Genomic DNA, 11162 nt, shown 5'->3' with positions numbered 1-11162 from the left:
CCTGAGAGAGTGAGTGGGGAGACCGACAGCTGGAGCAGCTGAACACATGCAAAGGGAGGGAGGGAGAGAGAGAGAGCAAGAGACGGAGAGGGGAGAGAGAGAGAGAGAGAGAGAGAGAGGGACAGCCCATTCTTACCCCCCCCCCCCCCCCTCCCCCTTGGCCCCCTGCACTGCCACCCTCCACTCTCCAAACCCCCTCTCCCTGACCCCCCAGGATGCAAATTCCTGGTCTGCGGCCCAAATTCCGAAATTCCAAATCCGTCCAAATCGCAGGCGGAACAACAACTCACAGATTCACACACTTGCCCCCCCATCTTCTTACAAAATGCCCCCTCTTACTGGTCCCACAACACACCTGGTTTCATTTAAACTAAACCCCCGCAAAAGCCCCAAGCTCTCCCACCCTTTCCTCCCTCCTTTTTTCCCCATTTACCCCCCATCTATCTATACTTACCTCCCCCATCTTTTCCTTTTTTTTTCTTTCCATAAAGCAACTCGCTCTCGTCCAATCTGACATGCAGGATATTTATAGCGGGGGAGAGAGAAGTTAATGGAATGTGGACAAAAATTAGAGAGAGGAAGACAGACAGAGAGAGAGTGTGGAGACCTATTCGGAAAATGTGTCAGCTTATTTCTCAGAATAAAGTGGTGGCGCTTTCTGGGATGAAATACAGAAAGTAAACTACTATCACTATTCTTGACCAACGAACTAACTTTGCTGCTCTCTGTTTGTACGTGACTAATCCATTACTGCACGTGGAATCATTTCCGGCAGTATTTTTCCTTGCAAGATTTGCAGGCTGTTATGTTGCAAACTGGATAAGATGTTGCTTAACCCACATTGGTCTTTATTAGTTTAAGTCTGACTCAACATAAAGTCAAACTTTAAGGTCACACATCCCACAAAATAAAAGCCTCTTTGAAATTAAATGAGCAGCAGCCACATTACTATAATTGCAAGCTTCAATCCAAGATACTTTAAGAAACACCCTTTACAAAATGATTGCCTGCATTATAGTTCACAACTGAATATTCTTTAATAGATAAACTAATCTTTATATTTTTAGCAATCATGCTATTTTTTTAAATTATTGGAGCGATTACTGTATCTTTCTCCTGTAAGTAAATATCCAGTGTTTTGGTTAAAAAACCTTTTCTCAGCCTCAGTTTGTTTATCTGTTCTGTCTTTCTGGGTGGTGGCAGAAATGCCAGCTGTCATTACGGGGGGTGTTGTTAAAAGTCACACTGACCACCCCCTAGCTGGACCAACTGTGCCCCCCTGGTTGGTCTCTTATTCCCATGACCACACACACAGACAGACGTTTCAATTCACGACGCATGTCATCTGCAGCTTATATTTAAAATCTTGAACACTAATAAAGTTAATACTCCATACTGAGTGCAGACTGCTGAAGCAGGGCCCTTACAAATCTGCCATCTTCACTTTTGCAGCATGATTTATATCTCCTCTCTCTTTGTCTCTAATCTCCATCCAACACTCACGAGATCAGTAAATCTTGTCCCTGGAATGAGTTAATGATAACATCTCTTCCATATAACAGAGCAGATAAAACGATAACATAAAACAGAATGACATTTTGATGTAAATGTGTTTATTTACAAACCAAATTTACAGACACTGCGGGGACACTAGGGTTGCAAACAGGGAGGCCAAAAGCAATAATAAGGCTTGAGAAGCAGAATTCATCACCGCTGACGACAAGAAACAGAGAAAGCATAAACCAAAGGGCTAAGATAACGGCTTCAGCGAGGGGGAACAGACAGAAAACAAACCGGGGGAAGAGCGAGGCAAGGAGAGGGGCAGGCCGCGAAGAAAGCGCTTCAGTCGTGATACATTTTGAAGATACAGCTTTTGATGACGCCCATGTATCTGTCCCACACAGCCTGATGTCTGAGGGGCAGAAAACAGAGACAGAAAGAGAGCAAACTGTAAGTAAACGGAGCAAAGAGGTACTGTAAGTCTCATGACAAACTGTAATTGTGAAATCTGGGTGAAAAGAGTAAATGAGGCAATCTTTGTCCACTCAGTGTAATTGGGGGGGGGTCTACGTTTCTTTTTATGAATATCTCTTTGTTAAGCATGTAGTGGTAGAGGGCTGTGTAAACCCTTAACTACATTCCAGAGTGTTTGCATGAGAAACAAGGTAACTACAGTTTAAAAAATCAGGGGCGAGATAGGGTGACACCCAGTGGAAGAACAGGGGCGTCAATATTAGAGAGGATTTTAACACTCAACTTTGTGCTTTAGCAGCATTTAATGATGGCCAAAGTGTATGCCATTAATCGGTTAATGGTTCCTAAGCTCTCTAATAAATCATGACTGTATTTTTTAGCATGGGTCGCCCCCTTGGGAATTGATAACCTTGGCAGGGTTGGTGTCGGGCTCTACCCGATAAGCTTTACAGAATAAAAGCACATTAACTCACTTGAATGTGTCGAGTATGTGCGCAGAGTTGGTGTAGTGAGTGAGGTAGAGTCTCATGTCTGCAGCTGTCCATCGGTCTGAACGACACGGCTCAATAAACTGGGAGGGGGGGGAAAAAAGGAGGGGAGGAGACGTTACATCACATCGTCTCAAAGGCAGACTTTAAAGCTGGCCTCAGAAACATGGGTTGAATGATCTGTCTATGCTTAAAACACTTTTGTAAAAGCACACACCTTCTCCACAAGGTCGATGAAGAAATCTCTGACATCTTTTGTGTTGGTTAACTTTGCTGCGATGTTGACAAGGCCTCTGGAAAGATTCTACAAGAAGAAATAAAGAATTACATTCCAAAATGTATTATTAGTATTATTTCCTTTCATTTTAGAAGTTACAGACGGATTACATTCAGGATACTACGAAGGTGTGATGTTTCTCACCTTGAAATTAGCCTCCATCTCATTAAAAGCTTTAGTCTTTCCTCTGAGAGCTGTACAGACCAGACTGAACAGAAAGGAGAGAACAGATGAGGAGAAATTGTCAAAAAAAAAGACAAGCCAGTATGTTTTTCAGTCATCAGCAAAAATGTGTAGTTTTTTCTGTGTTTCTGTTACCTTTTGTGTTGATCCAGCAGATCTTTGTCAGCGATTAAAACCTTCAGTTCTTTCAGCTCTTGTAAAAACTCTTTATCAAGATCCACGTCCATGTCTTCCACCATGTTATCTACAAAAAAAACTCTAGTCAGACATGGTCAAATCAGTTTAAAGGATGTTTGTTCTTATTACCATTATCAATGCTTATTCTTTTTCTTGCAATTATTCAATTATTATGTCATTACTCAGACTCTGCCAAACCCAAGTAACATCTTTCACTTTTCTAATTGATAAATGTATCTTCATTCTAATGAGGATCTGCAAAACCTGAAGGACCTCTGGTGGTCAGTGGGCCTCACTGAAGGAGGCATCGGTCTAAATGTTCCTTATTCATAACAACCAACATAGACAGCATACCTCTTGTTCTTATGCAAGACATTTATTTTGAGCCATTTTAATATATCTGTTACATCATTGATTTAAAATGTTATACATGCCTCTTACAGCTCATATAAAAATGACAGCAAACTGCCAAAAGAAACAAGTGAAAATAGCTCACCAACAGCCCCAACAGTCCAGTTGTTGATAAGCTGCCCAGCACAGAAAGCAAAGTCCTGGAAAGTGATATATTGCAGCTTTCTTTTCCCCGTCTCAAAGCGATTGTTGGCAAAGAAAACAATGGCAGCATAATCCCTGAAAGAAGCAGAGGAGACATTATAGGAGCTAACAAAAGACAAACAAGAAAATCAGATAGAACTTTGTTGTTTTTACTAGTTTGTATATCCTGAATACTAGTCTTTTCTGGTGCTATTTTGTTAAAGTTAGCTTATAATACAAACTCATGTAGTAATTCATTATATAAACAAAACAGATATGAAGCAATACCAATTCTTTGGAAAATAAACCTGAGGCAGGAAGGCACTTATTACCTTGCAAGCTTGTCAGAGAGAAGAAAATGCTGTCGTATGTTCTCCACCAGGGGTCCCTTCAGCTCTTCCACAACTTTGAAAACACGTTTGAAGTTGTCAAACTGGAAATGAACACATGCCGCAGGAGTTTTACTAAAATTACAACAACGTGACTTGTGTAAAATCTGCACAAGGGCTTGCTCTGCAGACATTCAGCTGCAGCAGCCTCATCACAACTAATAAACTGTACCCACTGCTGGAAAAACATTTGACAATAAAAGATGTTCATTGTTTGGAAATCAAGGCATCACGTACAATAGCCAGTGTAAAACTGAGATCAGGACCAGGAACAAATCTAGGTGGTTTCACAACAATAATAATATCTTTTAAAACTAATGCAGACTCCCCTGATAAATAGTGGGCACTGACTTTGAAACTAGTAATACCGATGAACACTCATTGTGGTGTTCAGAATGCACTTACCTGCCGTCTGCAGCTCTTCAGTGTCACACCTGTCTTGGCACCGATATCGTCCAAATCTTTCTTGGTCCCTTTGGAGAGTTTCTTTCCCAGGACTTCACGGACAAATGCATCATCAAAGGCATAGTATCTAAATAAGGAAATATAGAGACACAGAGAGGAAACTTGTTATGAATATATTCTTATTTCTACTGTCAGGAAACAAGAATAAAGTAGTGGGGTTTATAAGAAATATATACCATGGTAACATCTGCCTTGAGAGGAGAATAGTTCAAGGAAGAGGCATATTCCAAAGATAGTAAGATATAGAAAAATACATCCTTGATTAAATGTTGATAAGTGTGATATCAGATACTGGAAACACATCAGATAATTGAAGGAGAATGAACGAGAGCATCATTACTGCACCTCTCTATGAGGATGACTTGTCGATGAGGTGGGATCTGAAACAGAAGCTGGTTGGCTAGTTTGGCTGGACTGTGCAACAGACGCTCACACATCTGGAAAGTCCTGTACTGGTCCATGGTGTCACTCAGCAGAACATCTGCACTCGCCTCACACTCCTCCATCACTCCTCCTTCCATTCGTACCTTCACTGCATCATTCACTGTTGGATAAATCAGACAAGGTTGGTGATTCAGCCAAGGATGAAGTTATGTGTGATAACTTAACAAAACTACTGATGTGATGTACAGCTGGACTAAATTGCTACTCCATCATACTTCACATTGGCTACTATGGATGTGCAGGATGTGAATGTAGTATGTGTGCAGCTCATTATAGGTTTTATTATGTGGCTTGGAGAGGTAAAAGTCACTATCCTGAATTTTACAGTAAATATAGCGAACAGTAGAAAAAAGTCAGAAAAAACAAACATAATTTGTGTGGCAGAAATATGTTTTTTTCTTTATTTCCAATCATTTTATTAATCTTGTGACCCCTTGAGTGGTCCTGGCCCCTGGATTGGGAACCACTGCATTTTAATGTTTTTAACTCCAGTAAACCCCACATTGCGTGCATCTTAGAAAAATTGAAAAAAAAAACAGGACTCTGTAAAAGCACCCCTACTCATCACTGTGTCCACAGTCTCCTGGAGTCTATTGTAACCCGGACACCCATATTTCTATGGTGTGACTCATACCTGTGTATCCATCCAACCAGAGCTGGTAAACCTCCTCATCCATTATTGTGGTGTTACCCACGAACACATCCAGCTCAACTGCCATCTGCGTGGAGGCAAGGAAGTAAAACAAGTGGGTCAGGAGATGTTTAACATTTATTTAGTTGTAACCATCAACCATTAGCTGTGAGATTAGCTCAACGCCATTAAAAGTGCCAAACACGGCCACCAGAGTGACATTATACCTTGTTGTGAGCGTTGTCCCAACCAGTTTTAAGCACGATCCTACAATAAAAGCGGACATGCAAAGTACACCGTTAAATGCTATTGGCTGAACTTCTTTCCATGGCGTCCTAATTAGCTAACTTCCTCCATTAAAGGCTAGCCACCTATGCTAGCTACGACGCAAAGCTAGCAGCGTCAGCGGATACTACACAGACAACCAGACAAAAAACGGTAAATTAAGACAAAATCAACATGACGGCACAATCGGGTAATTATCACACGTTATTTAAAACACAAACTTCTACCAAATGGTGGCTTCACTGTATTGCTATGGGTGCGCAGTGTCAACAACAGCAGTCATGCAACACGGACTTCCGGTTTTCTGACGTCACAGGGAAGCCGCTCTACATGCACTGTTATATTGAATGTCTCTTAGCTGTCTTCTCAAAACAGCAATCATCTTTTTTTTTTGTGATTAAAATTATCTCATTTTAATATTTTATCTTACTGAATTACTGTCTGTTCTATTTTTTCATCACACGTGTTTAGCTTTTAGTTGATTCTTATTCGCTACATTGTAACACTCAACGTTCCAACGTTCCATCACCGCGGCACTGTAGCATTAATGATCACGTGTTTCTATTCAGCGTTACAGTCACAGTCGAGCCAAGGCAGACGTCTCTCGTCCATTCTGGGTAGAATGTTGCACAATTCCGAGACTAATAACCTAAATTATGCGTGATAGGCCATTCATTTTTAGTTTGTATCCTTTGAGTTAAAACAATGTGTTCAAATGACTCAAGAGATGGTGACGCAAGAGACGGCGTTTTTCTGATCAGTGAATATAGGCCTACGGGTGCAGGCAAAATTACAGTGTAGATACATTTAATAATTGAACATAAATCTAAGATAAAGCAGTACTGGATAGTGTTTTATAGGTTTCTATCAATGAAATTAAATAGATTTTAATTAGGGATTGTGCACTTATAGTACCGTACTTTGTTATAATACCATTATTATGGAATGTGATGACCAGTTTCTAAGTGTAGGCTATAGGTTTATTTTATTACCCTTTCCTTCATTGTGTCGCCCCACTTCTAAACCCACACCTAGCTGAAAGGAGGGGGCTGCTTACATTCCTAGCAGCATGCTGACATGGGACCGACCCAGGACTGATAACGACCTGCCGTACTGCCAACTCAGAGCCGAATGTGAGCCGTAAAGTCGGCCTGTATTTAATCCTATTGGCAAAACCGGAGTCATACCACAGCAGGTGCCTGATGTTTCCTCCGAGATGGACACCCTGGTGACGGGCGGTGACTTCACAATGCAAGGGGCGGATAGTTAATAAACCAAATAGTCTATCACTCAACACAAACATATCATTCATTTTAAATAAGAAAGCCATCAATGGTCGGACGAAACGCAAATGGCAATGGACGATTATGTGAAGACTCAAATTACTACAACAGTGCATTTGGCGGCCAGGCAATAGCCTATTGTTGATGCCTGATCTTTGATCCTTTCATTTGTGCTCTTCGTTATTTTAAAATGTGTCCGATCAGAGATAGACCTCTGTATGAGCACCGCCCCCTCCAGTGCTTTGCTTGCTGCGTGTACACAATCTGCTCCCTTTTCTCCGGCGATTAATCTGAATAAATCCCTGCAAATCCCTCTCCTCGCCCTCCCTTTCTGTGTATCTGCATGTGTCCTTCAAAATCACAACATAAGGGAAAACGACTCAGTCAACATGTCTTTTTGTCGGATCTCTCTCAGCTCATCAACACTCTCATTTCTAACCTCACATGACACCCTGATTCCATCCCCAGCTCCCCCTTGCACGGTTAACACCCTACATTGTTATGGCCTCAGTGAAACAATGGAGGTGGGACAGAGGGCGGAAGGATGTGGCTGAATGCCTCAGCATAAACCCATGGAAAAAAGCCTGCAGTCACACTTTCCGCCAGTGTTCTTTGAAAAGAGTATAAGCAGGAGTCACTCATGATACAACTACATTGTACTGTAGCCTATATCACATCTTTCTCTGTAGAGAACTCCAAAGACATGTAGGGCCTATTGATGTAGCTCGTGCTTTGCAAAGGTTTCGAGATAGCTGTGATGTGTACATAAGGCATGTGTCTTTAGTTTTTTGGGGATGAGTTCATTCCAAATAAACAGAAAATCCCAGAGGAAGTGGCTTCACTCAGGCCTTTCCTCCGCATTTCCTTAGTAAATTGTGCTTATCCATGTTGTTTTGGTTTCATATCACTGATAAGGATAAAACTATGTTTTTGAATCCAAATGGGGGCGCACAAGTTCCTCTCAGTGAGAGAGCACATGGGGCAGATCTTCATCCTCACATCTTGTTGTTTTTCATAATGTAGCCTAGCTGAGATGGCCTGAGTCAGTTCAGATGGATCACCGAGCTGCTCCATTCTGTTTTTCCATTTACAATCATACCATGAGTAGGCCATGGTATGCGAAGAGCTACTGGAAACCTCAAAGGAAACCACAAATATTTCTGATCACTATTAAACCGACGTGTCAAAGTAGCAGTCATCATAAAAAGTGAAACTTCCGGAAGAATTACTGAAAATAAAACCAATGTTGTAGCGAAACACGGTTGCATTGAAACACGAGTAGCACGCCATCAATCAAACCAAAAACTGTGGTCAGTAAGAAATCAATGTTGTAGTTAAATACACTCCCCAAAACATATTTTGCAATACCTCTTCACTCCTTTCATTAAACCTTCAGAAGCCTGTGCTTTTATTTTGAAGGCTACAAAGGCTGGCTTCCGGTTCTGATCCAGCTTGACGCGCAGCTCGCTGCTTAACGGAGCCACAACTGTGAAAGTGGCGGAGGCGGACATTGTTGTGGTAACAGTCCAGCCCCAGAGGATGAGCAGAGATGATGCATTTATTTTGAGCAGACAGATTGGGTAGTGATTTATTTTGTTTTTTTATCTGAAGAATGGATCGTTTGTGAAAATAATTTTTATAAAGCTGCTGCACCGTGCGGACTCATCCTCCAGCCACCGCGGAACGGAGTTCATTCAGCCGAGGCGAGCGGAGCACAGCCTGATAAGACGATGCCAGCGACGTAAAAATCACAACATCTGCAGGGTGTGCATCCGAGGCTGCTGGATTAAGCCTCCGTGGATCGACCGGGCCTTTGACCACATACAGTACAGAAAAGCCCACGGGGCGACTGTTGCCTTCAAAATACTGCGAGGAGAGGTAAAATAAGGACGGTTGTATTCTTGGAGGCCTTTGGAGAACACAGCCTGCTGTTGAGATGATGACAGATTGACATTAACGGGGGTTTGCGGTGCATTTTCATACACGACCTCATTAAGGCATTATCCACGGAGAGCAATCACTGGGATCAGCACAAAATAGGACTGAAGTCACAGCGCCTTGGAGAAAAGCCATCTGAATAAAGATATCACGTTTCTGCCATGATTTGGCCTCTGGTGCTGTCGTGATTGCTCATATGACATCTGGAATACACTGGATGCAGATGAAGACGAGGATGTGATGCCTCTGTGTTGAGCATTGAAGCACCCAACATCTCAGCGCTTTTAATAGATTCTCAGGTACCCTCTAGGTGTAGGTTTTTTAATAGAAAATGGGTAGCGAAGGTGAGATAATAAATAGAGAACTGTCAAAGATGTCTGACGAGGATTTGCTGGCGTGCTCCAAAGAGGAGCTGGTGAGCCGGCTGCGTAAAGAGGAGTCGGATAAAATATCAGCTCTCATCCAGCGAGGACGGCTGATAAAAGAGGTAAACAAACAGCTGCAGGGACACCTCCTTGAAATCAGGGAACTGAAAGTCATCAATCAGCGCCTGCAGGAGGAAAACGTGGAGCTGCGGGACCTGTGCTGCTTCCTGGACGACGACCGGCTCAAAGTGAAGAAGCTGGCCAGGGAATGGCAGCTGTTCGGGCATCACGCAGCCAAAGTGATGCGGGAGGACCTGGGCGGTTACTTGAAAAAGCTCGCCGACCTGGAGCGCATGCAGGACGGGCTGGTGAAGGAGAATTTGGACCTGAAGGAGCTCTGCCTGGTCCTGGAGGAGGAGTGTGTCAGCAGGAGTGACTCCAGCCCCGGAGGGTCCACCGAGCTCAACCTGCCCTGCATGGTGGCCCGGGACCTGGGGGACGGGAGCTCAAGCACAGGCAGCGTGGGAAGCCCAGACCAGCTTCACTTGGTTTGCTCACCTGATGACTGATGACAGGTTTATGTCAGCAGTCAGGGCTTCTCCGACTCACATAAGGAAGCTGTAGACTAGGAGTGATGTGATTGACAGAATGGAGACACAGAAGCTTTGTCAGACAATACAAATTAAATTGGTGCAAAAGCATTAGGGCCTTCTGAATGCTGCAAAGATGTGTGTGCCACTAGGTCTTGACTTGACGAAGATTCTACCACTATAGACATTTTCAGGACTTTACAAAGACATTTAATAGATGTTTGCCAGAAGATAATGTATCTAAATTTTACAGTGTTTTTTCTAATGACTCTTCTGTTTTTGGGAAATTCTCCTTTTTCAGTGGTCTGTCGTTGGAAAAAAAAAATGGGACCAAAAAAGTGGGTCACATATATAAATTTATCTCATGCACTGGACTAGCCTACACTGGTAGAAGCCTTTTTTCTATTGCACTGGACAGCGTTATCATGGGTCTAAAGATTCATTTCAATCCAGTTTTGAGCCATATTTAGTCCACTGAATTCCAATAGCACTGAAATAGATGAGTTGTGATAAAATAAAATATGAAACTATTTGATATTTGCTTTTGCTAGATGCCCAATAATGTGTAATATTTTATGCACTCTCTTCCTCAGGACAGGATTGGAGTGCCATATGTGCATGATGATTGTCACAATTTGTACAGGCCTGTGATCCAGTCTGACGTGAAGGCCCTTCAGGTTTACTGTGGGTGGGGCTGCTGTGCATAATGTACATATGCTCGAGCCTGGGCAGAGCCAGCACACTTGTCAAAGTTTTGGATCAGACATGATAGATGTCCTCGGACCTCACTCAGAGCTGAACTGAATAGGTTCTGTGACTTTTTTTAATCCAACTGGAAACTCTTTGTAATCAAACTGGAAGGTCTACAAGTTCGAATGATTTCTAATCTATTCTATTCCAACCAAGCTGTTTAAATTCACTTGTATTACCTTTTTTTAAATTACATTGTTGTTGTTGATGTCAATTAGCATACCACAGTTTGTTTAAGTTGGCGACATTCAGCTGCGTCTTCTGTAACTCATGCTTTGTATTTACCCTGTAACATTAGGGATACTCTTAACTTTGACCCTTCTTTTTCTTGATTTATCTGTATTAACTAGCATTACTAACCGATTTCAGTTAAAATCATAGATAATGCA

General features: G+C 42.3%; 2 protein-coding genes across 2 annotated transcripts; one reads left to right on the top strand and one right to left on the bottom strand.

Moving 5' to 3' along the window:
- Window positions 1-1715: 1715 nt before the first annotated feature.
- fibpa (fibroblast growth factor (acidic) intracellular binding protein a) lies at window positions 1716-6133 on the bottom strand. Its single transcript, XM_070913415.1, has 11 exons — window positions 5790-6133; window positions 5566-5650; window positions 4833-5031; window positions 4428-4554; window positions 3966-4066; window positions 3596-3729; window positions 3058-3166; window positions 2884-2947; window positions 2680-2766; window positions 2448-2545; window positions 1716-1912 (listed from the first exon to the last, which is right to left on the bottom strand). The coding sequence occupies exons 2-11, from the start codon at window positions 5648-5650 to the stop codon at window positions 1843-1845; spliced, it is 1074 nt and encodes a 357-aa protein (XP_070769516.1). The 5' UTR covers window positions 5790-6133; the 3' UTR covers window positions 1716-1842.
- A 3266-nt stretch (window positions 6134-9399) lies between these two features.
- Window positions 9400-10002, top strand: ccdc85b (coiled-coil domain containing 85B). The gene has a single exon (XM_070913962.1). It carries the CDS (start codon window positions 9400-9402, stop codon window positions 10000-10002), a length of 603 nt encoding a protein of 200 aa, XP_070770063.1.
- Window positions 10003-11162: the final 1160 nt, after the last annotated feature.

Source organism: Enoplosus armatus, chromosome 10 (genome assembly GCF_043641665.1).
Source record: "Enoplosus armatus isolate fEnoArm2 chromosome 10, fEnoArm2.hap1, whole genome shotgun sequence".
Classification (NCBI taxonomy): domain Eukaryota; kingdom Metazoa; phylum Chordata; class Actinopteri; order Centrarchiformes; family Enoplosidae; genus Enoplosus; species Enoplosus armatus.
The sequence above is the reverse complement of the archived record's forward strand: the minus strand, read 5'-3'. Positions and strand labels throughout refer to the sequence as shown.